At 48.6% G+C, this 23,676-nt stretch overlaps 8 protein-coding genes across 8 annotated transcripts; 2 read left to right on the top strand and 6 right to left on the bottom strand.

Annotated features, from left to right (window-relative positions):
* Positions 1 to 966: 966 nt before the first annotated feature.
* Positions 967 to 5,491, bottom strand: ABOM_006977 (putative RSC complex subunit (Sth1); the record flags this gene model as incomplete). Its single annotated transcript, XM_022534106.1, has 3 exons — positions 967 to 1,206; positions 1,262 to 5,269; positions 5,399 to 5,491. 3 exons carry the CDS (start codon positions 5,489 to 5,491, stop codon positions 967 to 969), a joined length of 4,341 nt encoding a protein of 1,446 aa, XP_022388175.1.
* Positions 5,492 to 6,975: 1,484 nt separating this feature from the next.
* On the bottom strand, positions 6,976 to 8,507 carry ABOM_006976 (BAR domain protein; the record flags this gene model as incomplete). Its single annotated transcript, XM_022534105.1, has 5 exons — positions 6,976 to 7,561; positions 7,620 to 7,900; positions 7,961 to 8,076; positions 8,151 to 8,318; positions 8,381 to 8,507. 5 exons carry the CDS (start codon positions 8,505 to 8,507, stop codon positions 6,976 to 6,978), a joined length of 1,278 nt encoding a protein of 425 aa, XP_022388176.1.
* Positions 8,508 to 10,095: 1,588 nt separating this feature from the next.
* On the bottom strand, positions 10,096 to 10,929 carry mpt (putative DNA repair and transcription factor Ada; the record flags this gene model as incomplete). The annotated part of the gene is made up of 1 exon (XM_022534104.1): positions 10,096 to 10,929. The coding sequence occupies one exon, from the start codon at positions 10,927 to 10,929 to the stop codon at positions 10,096 to 10,098; it is 834 nt and encodes a 277-aa protein (XP_022388173.1).
* A 1,037-nt stretch (positions 10,930 to 11,966) lies between these two features.
* ABOM_006974 (60S ribosomal protein uL2) lies at positions 11,967 to 12,945 on the bottom strand (the record flags this gene model as incomplete). The annotated part of the gene is made up of 4 exons (XM_022534103.1): positions 11,967 to 12,104; positions 12,164 to 12,249; positions 12,335 to 12,826; positions 12,897 to 12,945. The coding sequence occupies 4 exons, from the start codon at positions 12,943 to 12,945 to the stop codon at positions 11,967 to 11,969; spliced, it is 765 nt and encodes a 254-aa protein (XP_022388174.1).
* A 1,374-nt stretch (positions 12,946 to 14,319) lies between these two features.
* Positions 14,320 to 16,372, top strand: ABOM_006973 (uncharacterized protein; the record flags this gene model as incomplete). The annotated part of the gene is made up of 5 exons (XM_022534102.1): positions 14,320 to 14,520; positions 14,621 to 14,790; positions 14,917 to 15,046; positions 15,099 to 15,467; positions 15,518 to 16,372. 5 exons carry the CDS (start codon positions 14,320 to 14,322, stop codon positions 16,370 to 16,372), a joined length of 1,725 nt encoding a protein of 574 aa, XP_022388179.1.
* Positions 16,373 to 16,802: 430 nt separating this feature from the next.
* Positions 16,803 to 17,561, bottom strand: ABOM_006972 (DUF1770 domain-containing protein; the record flags this gene model as incomplete). The annotated part of the gene is made up of 3 exons (XM_022534101.1): positions 16,803 to 16,838; positions 16,944 to 17,138; positions 17,256 to 17,561. The coding sequence occupies 3 exons, from the start codon at positions 17,559 to 17,561 to the stop codon at positions 16,803 to 16,805; spliced, it is 537 nt and encodes a 178-aa protein (XP_022388180.1).
* Positions 17,562 to 17,892: 331 nt separating this feature from the next.
* On the top strand, positions 17,893 to 19,534 carry ABOM_006971 (adenosine kinase; the record flags this gene model as incomplete). The annotated part of the gene is made up of 7 exons (XM_022534100.1): positions 17,893 to 17,944; positions 18,045 to 18,060; positions 18,132 to 18,285; positions 18,423 to 18,764; positions 18,849 to 19,186; positions 19,240 to 19,353; positions 19,489 to 19,534. The coding sequence occupies 7 exons, from the start codon at positions 17,893 to 17,895 to the stop codon at positions 19,532 to 19,534; spliced, it is 1,062 nt and encodes a 353-aa protein (XP_022388177.1).
* An 870-nt stretch (positions 19,535 to 20,404) lies between these two features.
* Positions 20,405 to 23,292, bottom strand: ABOM_006970 (uncharacterized protein; the record flags this gene model as incomplete). Its single annotated transcript, XM_022534099.1, has 6 exons — positions 20,405 to 21,436; positions 21,500 to 22,050; positions 22,103 to 22,696; positions 22,756 to 22,933; positions 23,001 to 23,127; positions 23,198 to 23,292. The coding sequence occupies 6 exons, from the start codon at positions 23,290 to 23,292 to the stop codon at positions 20,405 to 20,407; spliced, it is 2,577 nt and encodes an 858-aa protein (XP_022388178.1).
* Between the last annotated feature and the right edge of the window lie 384 nt (positions 23,293 to 23,676).

The raw sequence follows: 23,676 nt of genomic DNA, 5'->3' as shown, positions 1-23,676 counted from the left end.
GCCAGAGTTCTTACAATGGAGGCATTCCGGCTTCTCCTCGCCGCACTTGACATGCCGTATCCTAGGGTACGGTCAGTGGTGCATGAACGTGGGTGCAACGGACATATGCCCTCTTCGGTTGGGAGGAGAAACTAACTTGCAAGTTTGGCACCCTGTTCTTGACCTGGATGCTTTCGTTTTTCTATTCTGCATTGTCATAGTGTTGAGGGGACAGCAACTCAGACGGAGGGCTCGGGAACTGAAGTCATAGGTTGAAAGGGGGGCGGATGGATTCCAATGTAGCTGTTTATAGATGGGGCTAATGCATGGCTGTGCCACTATATAATTTAGGGTTGGCCACTCCCGGGCTGGTACATACATACGACAGAGTATTAATTATGGCTTGCAACCCGGTAAGATCGTTTTTACATTTCGCGCGCTCTTTTCATTCCAGTACGGTACATTCAATTGCCCATTAGTACAACTACATGTAGATGTACGACTACCATGGTCTCTGGTAGGATAAAAAACATGAAAGGTAAGGAAAAAAGAAGAAAAAGAAGAATCCAATTACAGCCGATCTCATCATCTGAGACAAATTTTGAAAGGGTAAGTCAAGTCTCTATAGTGATGGGAAGGTGATAACATCCCGGCACGACAGGCAAAGGTAATAGACAACAAAAAGTGAGATGACAAAATTTGTATCGGATCAGTTTATCGATCACCGGATACACAAGAGAAGAAGGCGGAGGTTAAATGTAAGGATAAACGAAAAGAAACCCATAAATGAAAACAAACGCTCGTCTTCAACAGAGCAGAGCATGCGCCATCAACCATCATCCATCACCAGGTCACATAACGCCGTCCAAAGCCGGATGGGTACATGTCAAGAAAAGATCAAAATAGCAAAGTGCGTTGTGGGGAAAAAGTTTCCCCCGTACGTAATGAACAGAGTCAAGCAAGCCAGGACGAAGGTTTATGCAAAGGTCACTCCTCAGTTATTCCGGTCTGTGGAGTTCCGTCGGCGGCTCCTGTGCTGTCCCGGTTACCACTGTTGAATGTAAGCTTTAGCTTTGGTTGACCAGGGGTTGTGACAGCGCTAGGAGTTTCGACGCTGGGGGTTGCCGCAAGAGACTGATCGAGACCAGCAGGCGCTCCCTGGTCATCATAGTTGGCAAATTGCGGGTAGCCCTCGGTCTCTCTCTTCAGTTCACTCAGGCATTTTGCCTACTCAACGTCAGTACTAGTCCATTCATATCACCGATCAACAGCGGCGACTTACCTCGATATCATTGGCATCTTGGAACAGGATGCTGCCATCTTCATTATAAGTTCGAGCATTTTGACAAAGGAGATGGATATCATTCCTGAAGTCCTTCAAATTCTGGTATTCGTCACGGTTGATCTTCTTTCGGATCATTTCCATAGCAATCGGGCTCTGGATGATCATGTAGTAGTCGGGGTATTGCGACTTCGGGGGCGGCTTCATGAATGGCTCAATTATAGACCGGGTCACTGGTCCATCTTCGCTATCGGAAGAGTCTGCTGGTAACTCCTGCTCCATGTCCATCAACGCTTGATATGTGTTGTTAAGTATGCGCTGCAGTATAGCGCGATCCTCTGGGTTCAAGGTCTCCACAGGCTTAGCCTGTCTACCCCTCTTACGTTTCGGCTGAGGAGTTTCTTCCACAAGCTCTTCTGCCTTGCGTTTCGGCGCAGGACCTCTGCGACCGCGTTTCTTAGGCTGTGGTGTTTCAGAGCTTTCACGAGACGGCTCAGGCGAAGAATCACCAACCTTCCGTTGACGTCGTTCCTTATTTACACGACGACGCTCGACTCTGGCCTCCTTTCTAGCGATGGCATCTTCGATTGTGTCATCGTCGGCATCCACGGCCATAAGCCATTGCTCCTCAGTGAGACCATCGTCGTACCGAGTAACCTTGCGCTCACGTGCGCCGCGACCTGCCATCTCAACCTCGACTTCATCAGTAACAGGATTCTCTTCAGAGACATAAATGTCTGGAAGTTCATCCTCTCCCATCAAGCGTGGCAGCGGGTGGCCAGGTCCGTAAGGGTCTCTTATTGGTCGTTCCTTGTCAAGACGCTGGAATACAACCAGTTCATCATCAGACCTTGCCATGATATCATTCAAATCATCATCATCCATTTCCTCCTGTTCATTAATCTGATCAGCAGCCTCGGCAGTTTCGAGGAGCGTCCGCAGTAAAGCTTCTCGTTCTTCATTGGTAGACTTGTTGTCGAACTTTCCTGCCTGAATGACCTTGCCATCCATGTCGAGCTTGAACTGTGCACGTTCAAGAATCTTCTCTTCCACAGAATTGGAACTAATCAAACGAAGGATACGAACTTCATTCTTTTGGCCAATACGATGCGCACGATCTTGAGCTTGCAGATCTTGGTGGGGGTTCCAGTCGGAATCGAAGATTATGACAGTGTCTGCAGATTGAAGGTTAAGACCGAGACCACCCGCACGTGTGGAGAGCAGGAAGCAGAAGTACTCCGAATTCTCTGCGTTGAAAAGTTTCAGGAGATCGGAACGGTCGTCAGACTTAGTGGAACCGTCAAGACGGAGATACTTCATTCCACGAAGGCGCAAGAAATCCTCCATAATGTTCATGATCTGAGTCATCTGGAAGAACATCAAGACGCGGTGACCAGTGGCCCGGAACTTGGGCAGGATCCTGTCCAGTAGTTCGAATTTACCTGACGTACGCCAAAGTAGATCATTGGTCCCTCGCCCAGGGTTCATTTGATCTTCTACAGGCTCAAAGACGAAAGGGTGGTTGCAAAGTTTCCTCAGCTGCATCAGCATGTTGCTCAGACCGCGCATGCCGGTCTTGCCTCCCTTTCCATCGCTAACAGCCATTTTGTTATGCGTAACAAGCTGCTTGTACAACTTGGCCTGCAAGGCAGAGAAACGGCACTTGATGACCCTTTCTTGTTTATCTGGTAGATCTTTCTCAACATCCTTCTTGAGACGCCTGAGCAAGAAGGGACGAAGGACCTTGTGCAGGCGGCGGATGACCAGCAACTGTTCTTCTTCGGACAACTCCATTCGATCCTGGCCTCCAGTGTTGGCGAATGGAGTATTAAACCACTCATCGAACGATTTCACAGATTTGAAGATGTTCGGCAGAACGAAATTCAGAAGTGCCCACAATTCTGGCAAATTGTTTTGCAAGGGAGTACCGGTCAGAATCAAACGATACCGGCTGGTGTAGTACTGTGAGAGAGTACTGCTCAGCTTTGACTGCGTGTTTTTCATGCGGTGGCCCTCATCGACGATCATGTGGTTCCACTTGACCTTACTCAAAATCGGTCGATCCTTGATAATGTATTCGTAGGTAGTCAATAAAACCTGGAAGTTACCCCAGCGAATCTGCTGCTGCTGCTGCTTACGCGCGTTCGGGGGGCCCTTGTAGACAATTCTCGCAACGGACGGGGCCCATTTCTCGAATTCCAAGTTCCAATTGGTGAGAGTACTGAGAGGCACAATGACAAGGAACGGGCCATTGTTCTTCTTCTTTTCAATGATGTACGTGATCAAACTAATGGTCTGAATGGTCTTTCCAAGACCCATCTCGTCTGCCAGGATACCATTGAGGTTGTTGTTATAAAGTGAGATCATCCATTGCAGTCCCTTCATCTGATATTCCTTGAGTGTGCCGCCAACAAGGATAGTAGGCTGCTCAAGGACAGCTTCTTTAATTCTATGGGCGACAGCATAGTAATCAATTTTGCGTCTTCCGCCAGCTTCGTCGTCAGTTCCGGACCCAACGTCTTCTTCCTCTTCTTCTTCTTCGTCGTAGAACTGATCATCCTCGCCATATCGTTCGGCCAGGCTACGTTGCTGTTCTCTAACCGAAGCGGCAAGCTGTTTAAGAAAATTGTCGGTCTGTTTGAGTAGGTGAGAGATACGTGAATCTTTGGCCTGTCCCAAAAGTTTCAAGTAGGTCTCCTCATCGTTAGCCTTAAGAGCCTGGAGACGTTGCTTGGCAGTTCGCTCGACACGCTTCTGCTCCTCACGCTCCATGTGCTGGTGGTGTTGAAGCATCATACGACCCAATTTCTGCATACGGGTGCGCTGTTGATTTGCAGCATTCTGAAGCTCAGCACCGTGGTTAAGGATGGCTTGGAGTTGATCGTATTGCTTCCTCTTCTCCCTGGTCTCACGAGCATCGCGCTGTTGTTTCTCTAACTTCTCAGTAATTCTAGCCTCGCGCAATGACTGCTTCTTCATACGGCGATGATTAGAGCGGTTCGCGGTCATTCCTAGATTATCGAAGTGAAACATCTCGTTCTGTATTTGTTTTCGGAACATCCGTTGCTTAGGAAGGAGATTGAGCATCTTGTATTCAATTAGGGCCTTCAACTTCAACGAATCATCACCTGTTGCGGTATCGCTCCGGCTTGTATCCCATACGCCGATATTAGCAGGCAGCTCAGCCAATTCCGCTTTCCGGGCGTTGATCTTATTATACAGAACCAGCTCTCTTTCCTCGCGCACCTGTTCCAAATCAATACCAGGTGGCATCAAGGCAGGGATGCGCGTACGATATGCGCGGGAAGCGTGGTCGGAAAAGCTAATGGTTTTGGGAACTGAATCATAAGGCGATTGAAATGTTTCATAGAAATCTTTGGATTGGGGGGAAGTCTCCGTCGTACTAGCAAGCTGTTCGGTCTTGTTTTGAGATACACTTTCCAGGACGTTCTCTGCTGCCGTCACATTGTCTGAGGGCGCGGGAGTTTGCTGTTTCTTAGATGCGAACAGCTGTTCCTGGACACGGGCTGGGATTGAGAGATTCTTCGACAGCCACTTGAAAGCGACGATCTGATTTCTAAGCGTAGCCAGCTGCTCAGCTGAAAAACTACCACTAGCAACAGGTGCTCCTTTCTGAGAGGCAGCCTGCCCTAGAGCTTGCTGCTGACTACCTGCTTGGGTAGAAGTGCCATCCTGAACGGCGCTGGTACCAGAAGACACTGAGTTCGTTCGACCTGCGTTGCCAATGACAAGGTTAGACTGTGATTCGAGCCAGTGCACGGATAAAGACTTAGGAGCGGCGGGCTTACCATTCACACCATTGGCGGCCACGGAGTCTGGACCGGTACCATTCATTTGCTGACGCTGTTGTGCCTGAAGCTGCTGTTGTGCGACTTGTCTCTGCTTCTGGAAAAACTGCTGTCGCTGAACGGCCGAAAGAAGGTGCTGGGCTTTCAAGAACTCGGGGTCATCATGACGGACACCTTGCTCTTGCATCTGCTTGTACTTCTATGCGAATGTCAGAGGGATCAATTGAAGTAGGCATTGCCAAACAATTGATAAGGGGGGGGAAAGAAGAAAACAAAACGAGAAGTAGGGGGTAGGAGCCTAGCGCGAAGGATTGACAAGACAACGTACCTGAAAAACCTCTTGAATATGCTGCTGCGTCAAATTTGGCGGCAGGCTCATGTTCCCAGTCGCCATGTTTGGTGCTGACTGAAGGGAAGCCATGTTTTAGCGCGTAGTTTTACTGTTCATAGGCGGAGTAAACACGTTGGGGTTGACCTAGATGCGACAAGATCCGCGACCAAGCAGCTAGGTAACACGTGGAAAGCGAGGGTAGTGATAGTGAACGATAATTCGCAGCTATAGGGCGATGAAGCGCGCCAATTTAGAGACGTGGAGGAGGAGCGGGAACCTTGTATCGATGGATGCGACTGATAGCGGCCTGTATCTGGACCTTGGCGACAAGTTTCGTGATGTTTTGGGATGGGAAGATACAGGGCGGTAGGCGACCGATCGGAAAGAATCAGTAATAAGGGAAGGGGGAGTTGCCCAACGCGATGCTAAATGGGTGATGGAGACCCCAAATGGAGGGGTCGCGCTGAAAAGGGCGCGTGGAAGGCCTGTATGGATGAAATGGAGATGGAGGGGACGGGGCTTTCGCGACTTTCCGTGCTGGTCGGGGAAACTGGCTGTGCTCAGCCTTTGCCTGTAACGAGGAGAGGTAGGCGGCGAGACGTTGGAAGAAGATTTCGTGCCGCCCGCACGTGATGTCGTGCTGACTCATCCGTCCGCCGGGTCGTATTCGGGTTTTGAGGAGGCAAATAGGAAGGCGCCGGTTAGTTGCTGGTTTGAGCTTCAGCTATCCTTAGTTTGGACTAGTTCATCACGTACCTAACAACAAACATATCAAGCTAACAGAGATGGCTTAGGTATTAGCAAGACCAGCAATAAAACAATTCTATACGGGAATAAAGTCGTGTATTTATATTACATGTTCATCCCTTGGTATACTTGCTAAATGGGCTTCTTGGCTCAATTTCAGAGTACTTCAGCTGCGGGCGTAACGCAGATTATATATAAAGTGAGACTTCCATTTGAATTCTTTTCTATGCTAGTCCAACCACATCTACAACACTCCATTACCAACTGAACCGAATGGCTATCAAACGAGCTCACGGGTGAGCAGCTAACTCGTAGATTAACTAGTTATCCAGAGGAATTCAATGCAAGCTAAGCTGTGATGTCGGGTCCTTGGGGTGAACTGATAACGATACCAACAGAGAAATATACTAGTATATATCACTCTTTCTGATCCCACTAGATCCCAGATGGATTCAACTCTCCCTTTACATCATATTGTTACCTCCTCACATTTATATACTAAAGCTTCGACATGGTTGGCACCGACAATCCGGTATATACGCTGAAGACATTTATGCACCAAATAGAGAATATAGTTTATCCTGAATATAAACAAAGGCTTCTTGAGAGCATCTCTGCACAAATACAAATACAAATGCCGCCGTATACTACTACATGCCAATGACTATCACGAATAGTAAACTGGTCATCTACTGCCACTCACCGCAGGCAAGCGGATGGCACCCATGATCTCAAAAGCCTCACATGATGAAATGCCGTGACACTCCATTGCGATATATCCCCCGCAACCCCCCAGAAGTCATAGGGATGATTAATGTGAGACGGCCCTATGCCTCGCCAGCACTGAGTATAGGTTTCTTCATAGGCGGCGGCGGTGGCGGCTTCTTCGCACGCGAAGGTGGAGGGGGTGGAGGTGCTTTTTTCTGTACCGCAGCCCCGTTCAATGTAGTCGAACTGCTTCTTCTCGTAACACCCCCGAATGATGATACTGGGGAATCAGATCGTCCCTGGTACATTCTATCGGGGCTAGTGCCAGATCGCGGGCTGGTGTCCTCAGACGGATCGGCGGCCATCCGAGTCAGGAGGCTGTTTCTGCCGGTAATAAAATTCTCGCTAGGCACTCTATATGGCCGAGGACTTGGGCTATACGCTTGTTCCTGTCGTAATTGTGCTGGACTTTCAAACGTCGAAGTCCTATTGAGGAAAGGTCTCTGCGGTACAGGCTCCGGGACATAGACTTCTCTCGGGTCCCCCACATCGGACGGAGACCTGCTTGACCGAATAATGGGGCGCAGATCTGCCGAGTTACTAAGTTCCTCATGCAGGGGTTCGTAGCGCTCCTGATACGAATGGGCTGTGCTAGCACGGGCACGACCAGGGCGCCGACCAGTCGAGCTTTGTATCTGTGATTGCCTGTCATAGAATAATTAACACAACTGAGAGACGTTTTCTTGCGTGGACAGTTACTCACCGGCCAGGCCATTCATTCTTGAGTTGGAGAAGCACTTCTCTGCACTTCTCGTGGTAGTTCAATTGCGCTTCCAAAAATGTTTCCAAATCTGCAATGCTCTCTACTTCGCCTTCTTTGATGTCCTGCATCCGCCGGTATACATCATCGTTGGCCTCCTCATATTTAGCCTTCTGGGTTCGAAGTTCTTCCTCTGCGCGAAAGTCCTCCTTCTTTGCCTTCTGCATTTTGGACAGCGAAGTGTCAAAAGCCAACCGCCGGCTGTCGAGTTTCCTACGAGCATTCTATATAATATATTAGACATGTCGTGGTGATATCTAAAAAAAAAAGAGTGAGGAATTTACCTGGTACTGTTTCATCTGCGCCAAGGACCGGTCCAGGGACTCAAGCCAGCTTGAGTTTGCCTCTGCGATATACGACTCCTGGAGGCGAGCAATGCGCTCCTCTGTCCGTCCGAACTCTGTGCAATAGAAATAAAATTGTTAGACACGTGGATTTCCGGTAGATCGAGGAAGGTCACGAGCGATAACGTACTTGTTAGGCAACGACCGTATTCGGAATTGGCGTCATAGTCCTCGCCATGGCTGACCATGCTAGTGCCCAAATGACCGATTGGCAATGTCTTCTCTTTGTCATCGCCTTCGCTGCGCTTCGAGACGGCTTTGACGTAGGCAATCATGGACTTATGAAGGCGATCAAGACCTTGTCGAAAAGTCAGCCATTTAACGAATCCTTTCGCCGTCGGTATATATCGGCGGACTCACCCTCGTTCCGCACGCCCATTTCTGTCTCCATGGCTTTGAAATCATCCGAGAGATTGGTTTTGACCTCACCACCCATCCTCTCCCCCGCCCATTGCTTGAAGCGATCAAACTTCCTGTTGACGTTCATGGTGACCGAATATAGTAGGTGATAGGATTAGACGATTGGAAGAGAGGCTTAAAAGAATTGGAGATAAAGCTAGATTGATCTGGCCAGCAGATTGGCAGAAAGAAAAGAAAAGAGAAAAGAGAAAAAAAAAAGACCGGCCGAGCGCAGATGGGCACGAGACGTTGAAAACGATCTTCCCTGAGGTGATCTATGAGTAGAATAGTGAAGAGAATATAGCAGGGTTCAATCGGTGCACAAAGACTTGGCCTGTAGTAGAAGAAAGGGGAAGGGAGACAGAGGGGGAAGGGGGGGAAGTGGAAGGTGGACAGAAAGGTTGCGAAACACCAAGTGGGTGATGCGCAGGTATTAAAGACCGATGGAATGTTAATACTACTATTTTACCAGTTATGACTCTCATGATTCAATGGCGGTAATTTATTTTTAGTTTGATCGATTTTGAATCCTCTATTTGTTTCAGTTCACCACCGACAAATTACAAAGAAATCGTTTTTTTTTTTACCCTTGATCGAGGACAACAATGCAAATAATCATGGTGAATCCGAGGGAGCAGAAACGCCACATGGATCACATTAGGTTGGCTTTGCCTTTACCGTACAATACCTTTCAGTCTCCACCGGGGTTCCCTCGTACTCGTATGTCTAGACCCTTGAGGGTAAAATAACATGGTAAGTGACTCTTGTATACTAATAAATTACATAGTCTCTTATTGTTATTAAAGGTGGGGACGTTTGTCCGTATGATTGGCGCCAATTGTTTAGCTTCAATGTTCATGTATCTGGCGAGGAAAGTTTGGTGTACCTGAAACCTTAGCCTGTTGGATGGATGGTTTGAAGTCTATTATTACATAGTATCTGCGACTAGAGTGTATCACACAATGAAGCCTCATAGGCCAGTTTTATTCAACTGCAACAAGTGACACGCGTTTTTGTGGGGCAAGGAGTGGAGATGTCGGGTACACAGTACTGCGTAGAATCTGCTGAGAGGGCCAGGCTTCAACCATGTTGCCACTGAACTATTTTCGGAACAGTGCAGAATCTCTGGTGTTTCTGCAGAACCTCTCTATACATGAAACTCCATTTGATGTTCTTCTGGGAAGAAGTCTAGAAGCCCTGGTGGGTTACACTTGCAGATCATAGTGCAAAAGTAATAAACAAGGCGAACTACTCCGTATTTGAGTGGGTAGATTTCATCTCAATACACAGTACACAAACTCCATACTTTTCAATACAACCTGCAATTCGCCTGTAATGTACATGTCGGGGTTGATGATCGGCGAAGCATATCAGTTCTCCAGAAGCACTGACACCATGGTGGCCCAGCTCTACCCATCGACTTCAGGTTGACCGTCTGACTCCTGAGGACACCTGGGAGAGTGGGTGGAGCGATTAGCCCATACTAAATCCAGGTTATTTAGTACATCTGTTCTCCTCCTACTTCAGTCTTTCTCCTTTTCCACGGATCAATGGACAGGTATTCGGCAGAACGAACATGGCCTAACCGCCGTCCTGGTTGCGCCAAGCGGGCTCCCTATGCAGGAGTTATCCAGTATCTCATGAGAGCCCTGCCCGTCAAGAAGCAAGCCACTAATTCAGGATGACATGACAGTTTCCACACCTGCGAGGTGAATGCCGCCGTCTAGGCGACTCGTTTGTTCGTGTTGCAATAGGGCATCACCAATATCTTGGCCTTGGTGTTCACCGGCACCAGCGGCATCTTCCTTGGGTAATGAGATGAAGTCGTCCATATATTGTACATCAAATTCAGACACATACTCAGCCTCCGCCGCTATCAAAGTATCAAAATCATTCCAGTTTATAGTATCTCCAGGATCAAACACATCATCACTCTCCAAGCCGCTGGATAAGAAAGGCTCATGGTCATCAGGGCCAACACCGCATGATTTCAACTCCGTAATATTTGTATTTCGGCTGCAGTCATCCAGGGGACCCAAAGAGGGGCCCTTGAGAATTGCAACAGCATACTGCCCGGGCGTGACGCCCACGAGCTTTTTGAACACCCGATGGAAGTGACTTGGTGTGAGGCATGCCTGACTAGCAAGCTCCCGCAGTGTCGGTTTGGAGCCGGTCGCTATCTCTGACTGGATGGTCTTACATGCCCTTTGTATCACTTGAACCTGAGGATTACCCGCCAGCAGGGATTGTGGTTTGCAGCGCTTACAGGGTCTGAAACCTGCGTTTTCGGCCTGCGAGGGCGTGTCGTAGAATCGGACATTTGCTCGCCGGGCGAGGCGAGCTGGACATGATGGCCGGCAATATATTTTGGTCGTTAACACAGCGTACACAAATGATTCGGCCGTGGAATCTCGGCGGACCACTGCCTGCCAGCGGGCAGTGGCGGACAGGGTCGGCGAGGCACAAGCGGGTAGACGAGGTAGCTTTAGGGGTAGACTCTCCTGATTCATCACGTATAATGTGTTATATGGCCCTGTCTAGGTTTATGGGAGGATGAGACAATTCATGGAGGACATTTGTTCGAAAAAAAGTCTGTCTCTGGGGAGGTACGGAGTACGCTTGGTTTATGAAGTGACATCCATATGGCGCCGCTGATTGGTCAATTTAATATCAATCCTTTTTTGCCTCAAGAAAGCTTCGGGCGTACAAACCATCCGCCATACTGAGTATAGCCGACGCCTCAAGGTACTTTATCGATTGGTTTCTGGGTTACAAGGTATTTTATATTGATTTTCTTCAGCTACGGCGGGAGGGGTAACATTGCTACAGATGTCGGCTTCTTTATGTCAAGGGAATACTCTGTACATTCCAACGAGATAACAAGAATTGGTCGAGCCATAATAATATATGTAGTGTATATATATAAGCACGCTTTTAGCCATTGGATATACCGAGGTACTCATTCGACACGCAAGTGCTAAAGACCAATGCGAAGTTATATACAATCCGGAATGCAGAGACCCCACGACTTGCTGTATCATTACCCCATGAATAACTACTCCGTAATAGCAGTGCCAAGGCCATACCATGGATGCACCTAATTGAATCTCGAACACAGCAATCATGGAACAACATGAACTACATAGTAGAAGCGCAACAAGTGGATCGTACCTAGTGCTCTCAGATAAACTGATGACAGATCCAACAAAGTGGAGCACTAGGCTGGCGGGTATATGAAACCTACAAGGATTGGACAAAGTATACAGAGTAAGCAATCAGTCCGCCATGAACAAACAAGGAAATATTCTTCATTTTTTGGTATTAACGAGTATTCATAATCTGTTTTTGGAAAAAGGCATGAGATGCACATAGAGACTCGACTTCTGCCCCCTCTTTTTGTTTTAATCATCAATGAAATTGTTGGCCACAACCTTATTTCGCTAAGGACGCGTGGTAGGTTATCCGCAGTCGCCTAAGTACATGTGCCTCATAGCAAAAGAGCATTTTGAACCCGTCACAAACAAAAAAACTCCACACCAGAAAACCCTTAGTCCTTGGTCTTCTGGGTACCACGGAGCAGACCAGTTCTCCGGGCAGCGATAAGACCGGCTTTTTGACCGTGGGCGGCGTAGCGGGAGATGGTAGAAGCCTTACCAATGTGCTGGTGGTTACCACCACCGTGAGGCTATAAAACAAATAGGTCAGAGAATAATGTTTTACAAGCAGAAGACAAGGATTCCTTACGTGATCAACGGGGTTCATGGCAACACCACGAGTCTTGGGCCAGGAGTTGCGCTTGACAGCGAACTTGTGCTTGGCACGAGAAGCCTCTGTAATGTGATATTAGCATTCCATTCCTATTTACCCCAATTTTTTTTGGCAAAATCGAGGTAATTAACAGGATCAAAGACATACTGAGCAAAGGCTTGTCGGTACGACCACCACCAGCAACGATACCGACCATACCACGAGAGGTGCTCTTCACAACCTTCTTGGCACCGCTGGGAAGCTTGATTCTGGTCTTGCCATCCTCAGGGTTGTGGCCAATGACGGTAACGTAGTTACCGGAGGTACGACCAAGAGCACCACGGTCACCAGACTTCTCCTCGACGTTGGTGACGACGGTACCCTCAGGGACGGAGGAAAGAGGGAGGACGTTGCCAACGGTCAGGGCGGCGTTCTTTCCGGCGTAGATGAACTGGCCAGTGTACATGCCCTCGTTGGCGATGAAGGTCTCGGTAACGTGCTTGAACTTGTAAGGGTGACGGAACTGGACCTTAGCGAGAGGAGCACCACGGCCGGGGTCGTGGATGATCTCCTTCACAACACCCCGGGTGTATCCATGGCGCTCAGCGAAGTCAAGGACACGGAACTGAGCAGGGGTCTTGTTGAGACGGGTGTTGGCCGCTGGAGGCGAAGTTGTTATCAGCAATTTTGATCTTGGGGAATTCGCTCAGAACTCTGCGGTCGCACTCACTGAAAATGGATCCACGACCCTTCCTCTGGTTGCGGATCACGCGACCCATGGCGACTTTCTAGATAGAGACCTGGAGGTTAGTATACAAGAAGAAAGACCCCTGCGACCCGGTGTGGGAGTTTATCAAGTGCTCGTACCTCAAATCGAAGATGGGCTTGTCGGGTTGGTGGTGAGAATTCGTCGGCGGAAGGGCTGTGTGGGCTTTAGGGCGCGGTCGCTAATCTAACCGAGCTGGGACTAGTGTCGCCGTGCGTCTCTCTCGCGCGGCTGTGGGTTTGGCGGCGCGGCTAACCGTCACATTAACCATGGACTTTAAGAAGAACCGAGCACCCTGACGGAGTAACAGTTCATGCGACCACCTAGGTGGTTGACTTGTTTGACAAGCGCAACTGGTACACAATCCAATATTCCAGTCAAAGGCTAGGCCTCCAATTTCTTAATTTGATCTTGTTTGGCTACTCTGTCAGCTGCACTCGGTAACCACTAAGCGTGTTGCAATCCACGACCTCCGCCAATCACATACCTACCTCTACGAGTATCTCGCGGTGAAACAGTCTTTTGATGATGGCTCTATCTACGGTGGTTCAGGATTCCTGTCATCGATTGACATTGCTGGGTAGTATTTCTGTTTGACTGCATTAATGGTCCCGACTTTTATTGCTTCATGCATGACTAAGTGAAGTCTAAATCGATAACTATGGTTTGACAAAAGCAATATACCCCTCAACAGTCTGAGAGGTTGTGAAAGAATACCATTCCCGAGTTTGGAGTACCACGCAGCCTTGGTTCAAAGCTACCACAACGCGGAAAGTTGTCTGATGATGCCCGAGACACTGCAACAGTGGTTGCTTGAATCAATCCTACACTGGCATCCGCTGCATAGGAAGAAAAAGCTATTGAACGAGTGGATCAATGAATCTGATATATCACTCGTGGTAATCGCTTTGATCCTTCCTCGGCATATCCCGGCCACAGTAAGGAACTAGCGCCGTGTTCATTGTCCAGCCTTCTGTACGGAGTAAACTAACGTTAGATGACAAGTTCTCAATGGGATCGCTCGTTGTTAGCTCTGTTTCAAAAAAAAAAAAAAACTGGTTCGTCATTTGGTCCTCCATAGTTCTCTATGAAATGATCATACGCTGTCTCATATAGCGTCTCAGGTTCGCATTATGAGGTCATCAATGCTCAATCCCCTGTTCAGTACTCTAGATGTAGCCCAGAATAAAATTGAATGTTAGAGAATACATTGCTGTGATCGGGTTGTGAGCATACCTTTATATTGGCGGCCATTGATGACGCCAGACAGGCCAGGCGCGTAAAAGCCGCGCTCCATTAATCGGCAGTAGTAGTGCAGTAGAACTTCTTGCGGCGCGCACTCGCCCACCGTTCCATTTCAACACAACCACTTCCAACTTCAGCAAACATGTCTAACATGTCACTTTCTGACTCAGATATCTCGTCGCTATCATCAGCGCCACCATCGGATGATGAATCTGCTCCCATGGCAGTTGATGAGCCTGTGGGCATCACCAAGTACTTCAAGAAGGAATCAGAATCTCCGCCGCCGAAACGGGCACCTTCACCACCACATGAATATGTTTTAGCAGATAATCCGGACATTGCAGTGAGTTCTCCATCAATTGCCAATCGTATAAAACCCCACACGTTTATATGACGCGTATATGGACTTGCGAACATGTTTGCTGACTAGTCGCAACCAAAAGTTCATTGTAATGTTCCGCGCGCGTTTTCATGATGTCTTCCCACGATCGACGCCACATTACGGACCACAAGACATTGAGAGAGGCGTTGCAGACTCGCCTCCCGGGGAGCACATTGAGAGGTTGCTGTGTGCATTGCTTGGCCTGGTGTTAAACAGGAAGAAGGACGTGGAGTATGGATACCACCTATCACGCAGTTCCCACTACACTACGAAGGGCGCATGCGAGCTCCCATTTATCTACAACCAGGATGTTCAAGGATAATGACAAAAGGCTGACTAGCTATCATAAATGCGCAGTCGACTTCATTACACACGCCCTCTGGAAGAAGCGATCCAAACACATGTGTCCCAGTGGCCCAAGGCTTGGCGGGGAAAGAACCCTCTTCACGGGGGTCGCACTTTCACAGGAATGGCCCTAGAAGAACGCGTACGTTCTGCGCAACTTTCATGAAATGCACTGGATAGCTAACACGCTTTAGTTACAATTACTGAAATCGCTGATCCTCTGGTCCCTTTCCTCCTCCGAAGCGGTTCAAGCAAAGATCAAAGAGTCATATAAGCAAGCACGACATGAAGACGACCTGAACCAACCACTTTCCGTTCAACCATGGGGTCGCGATGGCTTGAAACGTCGATATTGGCTTGTTGAAGGCTTAGATGACACCCACTTTAGGTTGTACCGTGAGAGCAACCCAGCGCTCAAGAATGTCACTTGGTGGAGCGTGGCAGGAACAATCCCCGAGTTGAAGGCCGTTGCGGACAAGCTAGACGAGGAGAAAAGCACGCATTCGAAGAAGCTCAGTGAGAAGATCAAGAATTCAGTTCCTCGCTTCGAGGGATCGGAAGAGGTAAGTTATGATCCTCCGCTGTTGTCTTACCCTTGCTCATTAGTTGTAAGAAACGTAAACGCAGAGACTACCGCATTGCGCGTAAAGCACAATTTTCTAGGCCCGAGCCTGGATTTTCCCTTTATGAAGGCCGTACCCGTGGAAAGAAACTGAAGTACACATACTCTGACGATGAGGATATCTTCTCCGATGGCTTGCCTTCGACTCGACGATCCACACGCAATACCTCAGGCATTTCTTCACCCGCAGAACCTGTGGGTCCCAGGTTTACAGCCAGTGGAAGGCAGATACGTTCGCGCGCAGGAGGACTGTATGGAGAAAGCTTGCTTAGTGGCCAGCGTGATGAGCAAGCTGATGCAGACGACTCGGGGAGGCCTCAGAGGATACGGTCTACCCGAGCAAATGGGTATACCGGCTACAACGTGGATGATGAAATGGATGAATCTGATGAGGGACACTCCAGCGGAAAGGAGTGGCGGGGCGGAGAGGAGGAAGAAGATAACGATTTCGAAGGCGACGATGAAGAAGAGTTGAGTGGTGACGAGTCGATAGTGAACGGAGAAAACCCGAGCCTGGTTGTGCAGCTCAGATACGGTAAGGGTAAGGTGCCGAGCAGCCCAAATGGCCCTAGTGACATGCTATCAGGGGGGAGCGTGGGGAGCAAACTGGAAATAGCGACTGAACCTGCGCCTCCGGAATATATACCATCCTCAGACGCAACGAAGCCAACCGTTTCTACGACAGGGGAGGATGAACCTCAGGGGAAAAAGACTGACCTCCGAAATGAGGCAAACGGCCAGCCCGAAGGAGGTGCTGAAGCTGTTCGGGTCACTATGAGCACCGGGTCGCATCCCTGTCAACCGGCGCCTGCTGCTGGTTCAAATGAGGGGGTTCAAAGCATTTGAAGCCATGTACGCCCAGGCGTTGAATGAGCGGCTATATTGATAGAGTTCATGCTGGAGCGTGTCTTCCCACTCAGGTTCTATTGTACACGCGGGCAAGACAATGAAGTCTCCTAAGGCGTTTATGTGGTGGTAATCTGTCTGGTTAGTCTCAGAGGAAAAGTCCGTGCTAGCTTGCAAGTACGTCGTGAGTTTTCGCGACTTCTAGATAGCAAGCTTGCCTTTATATGAATGTCCTACGATAATATCTTTACTAAGAGAAGAGCTCCATTGAAATGTCTACAAGAGTTTAACCAACTGTGCATAAATGTGCACCCGTGGGCTTAAGAAACATAAGATACAGATAGACCATCGAAGTGGTCTATATTCGTAACGCCGTGACCTGAACTCCCAAAATGCAACCAAAATACGGGAAAATCGCACTTTATTTTAATCAGTTACCGGCGTTTGAGAACTGAGTCTTATAGAACTGTAAAAACTCCGAGAATGTCAGCCTCAATCAGAATAGCTACGTTACCCGAGGCGAACACAGCTACACTATCAGATAACATGAATAGGGCAGGGAGTCACTCACGTCTTCTGCCTGCGCAGCAAGCTTACGGTCCTTCATTGACGGGAGGGGAGGGAGCTTCCAGTTATTTACTTCGTACCACCATCGTCGAATTCTGCTGCCCAATGTTTGGCCACTGAGAGACGCGTTGCGGTTCCAGAATCGCCAACCGGAGAGAGCGAGGGTCCAAAGGGTACCTTGGATCAGAGGGAGAAGAACCTAAAAAAGAACATAGGTGCATGAGCCTTGAGTTTTATGAGATCTTTCATTTCATTTCATTTCATTTTATTTTATTTTGTATTTATTTTAATAGTAGGTTGGATGGGGAGGTCATACCTGATCTCGAACGGTGATCCATGCAACACGACCCCAAGTCTCAGCACCACGTATGCTGGCCAGATAGCTTTGTTCGAAGCGCAAATCAGGCATTGGAGGAAGATTATGCCGTCTTGGAGCGGGTCTGATCATTCGATGGGGGTCCACGACGTCGGATGGGATGCTGCCAGCCTCGGATGGCGCATCTTCAACGACAGGCTTCTCCGAAGATGCGGTCGGAGGGTTGATGTCATGACTAGGGGATGGTTCCGGGTTGATGGAGGCCGTTTGAATGGCCTCAGCGATGCCTAAGGCTGGATCAGTCATTGTGGAAGGCGAATACTGTAAGTTATGTGATGATGACAGGAAAAGAGGCGTTTGCAGTATGGAGAGTTGTAGACGGACATCGGGGACTTCACTCTGCTGATGCGATGCAATACGCTCCGTACAGTACGGTACGGCATATGATCCAGATCTTCTTTCTGTTGCTGCCCCTCCGGACCATCATCCCCCACCTTTTCTTGCATTCTCACCCTCACCTTCTCCTCTTCTCCCTCCCCCTAGAGATTTTCTTTCTTGACCTTTTTATTTCTTCTCCACCCGTCTCTTCCACTCATCCTTTCTTTACAGGCACTTTCCCCAGTTGACATAAACGACAATGGCTGCCGCTCAAGGATACCCTTTTCTTTGCTTGGAGAACCCTCTCCTCGGTACGTGAGGACTATTATCCTACCTGGTTTGATAGAAACTGTGAAATTTGTGATTTGGGGGCAATGCTAATGCAAGGATTTTTCCGATTGTAATATACAGATATCCAAGCTGTTGGGTATGTTACAGATCTCGGCCAGTGAAAATATTGTTGAAATATAGTACAAGTACTGATACAGCATCATATAGTGATGCTGCTCTTCTCCAGAAGTATGGTCTGAAGGACAACGATGCTATTCTCGCTGAGGAGACGCACATGGGACTCTATGAGGAGCTGCTGCAGAATCATGATGCTAAGTTGATTGCCGGCGGTGCCGCCCAGAACACTGCCCGTGGCGCTCAGGTATGGTTTGAACTATATTTGGAATCTCTCTCTCTCTCTTCTTATTTCTTCTTCTTTTCTTCTTCTTTTTTTCTTTTTTTTGTTTTTCTTTTTTTGTTTTTGATACCCCGTATATTAACTATAATGTCACCCATTAGTACATTCTCCCCGACAACTCTGTTCTCTACATTGGATGTGTCGGCCGTGATAAGTATGCCGATATCCTGAAGGAGACTTGCACCAAGGCTGGTGTGCACACCGAGTACCGTGTGGATGATGCCCAGCCTACCGGCAAGTGCGGCGTGATCATCACTGGCCACAACCGTAGCATGTGCACCCACCTTGCTGCGGCTAATGAATACAAGCTTGAGCACCTTAAGCAGCCTCAAATTTGGTCTCTTGTTGAGAAGGCTCAGGTGTACTACGTTGGTGGCTATCACCTTACTGTGTGTGTGCCCGCTATCCAGGCTCTTGGCGAAGAGGCTGCTGCAAAGAACAAGGTATGCATTTGTGACGACTTACGGAATTCACCCTATGCAAATGTTCCTTTTCAATGGATTAGTACTAAATGTGCGCTCTTTCAGATCTTCATGCTCTCTCTTTCGGCCCCTTTCATCCCTGAGTTCTTCAAGGACCAGCTCGACAGTGTGCTGCCCTACACCGACTACACCTTCTGCAATGAGACTGAGGCTCGTGCTTACTCTAAGAGCCACCAATGGGGTACGGATGATGTCGTTGAGATCGCCAAGAAATTGGCTCAGCTGCCCAAGAAGAACACCAACCGCCCAAGAGTCGCCATTGTGACTCAGGGTACTCTGCCTACTGTAGCTGCTACCTTTAACTCCAACGGCGAAGTTGAGGTTAAGCAGTTCAGCGTCGTTGAGATTGCTAAGGACCGCATCAATGACACCAACGGTGCTGGGTAAGTGGGCCTTTTTCCATTGAAAACATACGCATGACTGATGTATCTTACAGTGATGCCTTCGCTGGTGGTTTCTGTGCTGGTGTTGTGCAAGGCAAGTCTCTTGAAGAGAGCATGGACATGGGCCAGTGGCTCGCCAGCCTTAGCATTCAAGAGTTGGGACCTTCGTAAGTAATTCCCTTATCACCCTTTGCGAGCCAATGCTTTTCACCAACACTAGCGGACGTCAATTACTGGCTAGTACATTCGGCGGATTGCACGTCACCTTTCTGAGAATATGGCTGTCTGACATAATGATTTAGTTTCCCCTTCCCCAAAAAGGCCTACGCTCCCACCAACCGGTCGTAAACTATTCACCTTTCTATCTATAACACTTGAACAGCGCTGCAAGGATAGCATGCAGCGACAAAGAACTCTCTTTCTCTTTAGGATTCAACCTTCTAATACCCACCTGTCTTTTGACTTAACGTCTTAGACTTCTTTCCATCAACATCTTCTTGAGAGTTGCGCTCCCATTACCTGATGATTTTACGTGATAGACAGGAGTTGCAGAGATGACGTTCTCAACAACGAGTTAATGATCCGCACATTCGGTTCGGTATACATATAAATAAATCTATTACCATCTTCAACGATCTATGCTTGAATTCAGCTCGCAAGACTGGACACCAAGTCTCGAGATATCGTTTCTAATGAATAGTCTCATTGGTACAGCTCTCTGACAGCTAAAAAGAAAGAGATAATCCAAATGAATCTGGGAACTGATAATTTGGCTCGTAATCCATATCCCGACTCTTCACCCCTATGACCAGAAGGCGATTTCACGAACCCATGAATCTGCAATATATGGTCTCCTTTCCGACTTCGCGAATAAGTTGTAGAGCGCTTATTGAATACAGCCTATCCCCAATATTTCTCTAGTGAACATGACTGTATCTTTAATACCAGTGGTCTAACAACAGCACGGCTAATGAGCCCACGCGGGAAATGTGATAGTGCACAAGCCTGCATACGAAAAGCAGGATTTGATATGCTATGAACTGGACTAACGGATGGGAGCAAAGGGAGATGCTGCATAATCTCGCCACTGCACTTCCGACGCTCACAAATCGGAGCCAGGGTACCAAAGCTCGCACCCGCGTTTCCTGCGCGTATGCCTCTGTCTCAAAAGACTCTCGGAGACTTGTTCCCCATACTCAGACCATCAAGAGATCGGTGTCACCCTCCATGTCCACAGGGAGGTGTTTGGCCAATAGCACCGTACTGGGTGGCAGATTTGCGACTGCCGCCAAATCCAGAGCTGGGGTAACCCGCGCCTGAGGAGAGCGTGTTAGCGAGGAACGCATCATTTGCCCACGAGGTATTTGCCAAGCCACTTGAAATGGGCTGGCTGGGTGCACCGAGGGGTGGCGGAGAGCTTGCAGCATCCAGTAGCCCTCTGTTGTCCCACCCCAAGCCAGAAAGACGGTGGTGCGAGGTGGGGTTTGACGAGGGTATCCACGAGGACATGGAACTGGATCCATTCAGAGGATTTTGCAGCTGAGATTGGTGCATTAGACTCTGACGAAGTATGAGATCGTTCACAGCTGAGTCCTGGGATAGGTGATGGCTTGGGTTACTGATGCTTCCTGGTATCAAATGACCGGAATGTTGAATTGGGTGTTTCCCAAGACCTGGTGGAGTCCTGGGAGAAGTTGCATCGCCAACTTCTGGTGAGAGGCCCATGTTCCATATGCTAGGGATACCAGGGAGGGAGGGTCGCGGTGCGTATGACTGTGATGATGGGACCCTGACTAGAGCAGCAGCATTTGCCATTGAGTGACCAAGCCCGGGTGGAGCGATGGGGGTCTGACGAACAGGAATGCTCTCTTCCCGGAATATTGAGTCCGCACTAGGATTGAAGATATGGTTGGAGCTGGGTTGCTCGTTGTTCCGTGGAAAGACGAGATGCTCCGGCAACGCTGGGGTATTTTCATAGCAGTCCGACTCAACCAAGCGCTCCACACCTTCAACAATGCGGTGCATACTGGCTGACATTGACGCTGACTGAGAACCCCCAAAAACACTTTTGGAATCGGTACCGGAAGTTGGATCTTGTGTTGTTCGTTGAATGTCCTCCCGTTCAATACTCGCCGAGGAAACCGTATGGTGATGGCCTGAGGGGCTGGCAAAGAATTGAGACGGAAGCCCTTCTTCCTTGTAAATGAATGTTTTTTTGTCACCATCGTCGACTAGAGCTATGGGAATTTTCTGAAGGTAGAGAACGTATTAGCAGCCGATTCTAATAGACAGAGGGAGCATATTGCTGCATACATTGCTCACAACCATATCTAACCCATCGATTACGAATTCTCGAATTCGATAAAGCATCTCCATGTTTGGGTGATTTCTCTCCACTCCTAGATCATTCATCAGAGGCTTTTGGCAACCACTTGTATCCAAATATCTACGCGATGTAGCCTCTTTATTTAGCGGCACAAAACACAGAGTCTCCTCATCTTCTTCCAAAAGGTAGTCTATCTCCGGAAGGAGGACTACATCGAACGTGGATGCGAGAAGAGTCAGGGTGTTGGCGTATATTTTCCAGAACTCTATTATTTGGACAGAAAGAGGAGTGTCTTTCTCCTCTTTATGAGCCACTAAAAGATGGTTCACTGTAAGTAGCCAAGAGCTGTAGTTTCGGAGAGCAGGCAAAACACGTCGTGCAACAGCGGTGATCTTGTCAGGACCATTCTTTCCATCTTTATTGTTTGATTCTTCGACCGCGAACCGCTCCACTTCAGCCAAAAGAATCTGAAGTAATGTAAAGAAGGTTTTCACATTGATACGCTGGAAAAAGAGGCGTGCATTTGACACGGACTCTTCTGAAACATAGGTTAAAAGCGGCTCTTGCAATCGTCATACTTGGAGACTTACCATTGGAGCGTGTCCTAGAAAAATCTTCTGCAGAGATATTGACTAGACAGAACTTCTGTAAGGTGCCCTCTAGGGAACGCTCCTTCAAATCAACAGCAAGTTGATTCAATACCTCATTTTCAAGCTCATCATGCTCGGGAAAATCCGTGCCTTTGTAACACTGAGCATGTAGATATACAAACCATGGAGCCAATGCTCTACCAGGAATACCAGCATCCTCGGGGCGAATCAGCTCTCTTTTAGCCCACAGGTTCCTAACCTTCCTAAACTCAATTTCTAGGTTGCCCTTAGCAGATGGATGAGGTTCCTGCGCGGCTAGTGCCCTGTAGAGGTGATAAGTAGCCCGCAAGTGGTTACCATCGGCGAGGGCAATGACAGCCAATTGATTGTGCGAGGCACCAGAGGCTGGATATATTACTGTGGCAAGGTCATAATAACCTATGGCCGGGCCCCAATTTCGGTCCTTGCCGACCAGTTCGGTTTCGCGGTAGCGTGAGAGATCGCCGAGACGGATAAGGGTCGCATGACATGACTGCAGAATACGTGTTCGAAGGTCCCCAGCCGGTTGTACCGTGGAATCCTCCGCAGATAAATCTAATACAAAGGTTTGACTGAGTAAGGGAGTTTACGAGGGAGAGGGCGGCATTGCTCACTGTCAAAGTTGAATTTTCTTGCAACGTTTTCAAGCTCCGGAATTCCCCCGAAATGCGACGACAATTGCTGGATGTATCCTCTATAGAACCGCTGACTTGTTTTGATAAATTCAAGATAATGTTTCTCAAGCTTTCGTCGCTCTACTGGTTTCTTCTTCTTTCCGTTTTGCTCGCGGAACTAAGTTGCATGTGTGGTAGGTTAGATGAGTCTGTTCGACAGAGATTCCCAAAGCCCGAGTACTCACGCGAGAGAGTAGTTTACGAAACCGATTGTTAATTTTGAGATGTGCATCCCAAAGGCGACTTTCCACGTCGATGGAGCGAGCGGCATCGAAGTCCCGGAGGATGGCATTCTGGCAAGCTGCGCGGAGTCTGCGATGGAGTGTTAGGATAATGCGCACGAGAGACGAATCATCTAGTAACTAGATGGAGATAAACTGACTCAGAGAGGTAATGCGAGATTTCAGCAAATGTAGGCTCCTTCTCGGCAAGGCTCTTCAGAAGCTCTCTTTCGATGTCGAGCGCAATCCTGTACATTGCGGTTCAGAAAGTCGGGTTCATTTCTTTTCTGAAGAATATATGAGAATACTGACTGCCACGTATTCTGAAACGCGGACGCCATGCTCAAGATGAGTGAAACGAAGCCCGTTGTCACTCCACCGTTGACTTCGCCCGTCAGATGGCTATGGCTGGCTGGAAGTCTGCGGGCGACGAGAGCAGTGAACGATCCATCAGTAGTATATACAGAACGGGTTGGTTGGCGCTGGTCGGAAGCAAAGGTCGTGAGTGACTGCACCGAGATGGGGGCGCCTAATGGGAATAGAACGAAGATAGGCTCCCACGCGCAGGAACGAAGGACGAGGGGTTGAAGCCGCTCGTTGCAAAGAAAATCCCAATATCACGGGAACTTCTGGACGGCGA

Source organism: Aspergillus bombycis (genome assembly GCF_001792695.1).
Source record: "Aspergillus bombycis strain NRRL26010 chromosome Unknown contig00055, whole genome shotgun sequence".
NCBI lineage: Eukaryota > Fungi > Ascomycota > Eurotiomycetes > Eurotiales > Aspergillaceae > Aspergillus > Aspergillus bombycis.
Note: the sequence above shows the minus strand (reverse complement) of the source record. Positions and strands in the feature narration are given on the sequence as shown.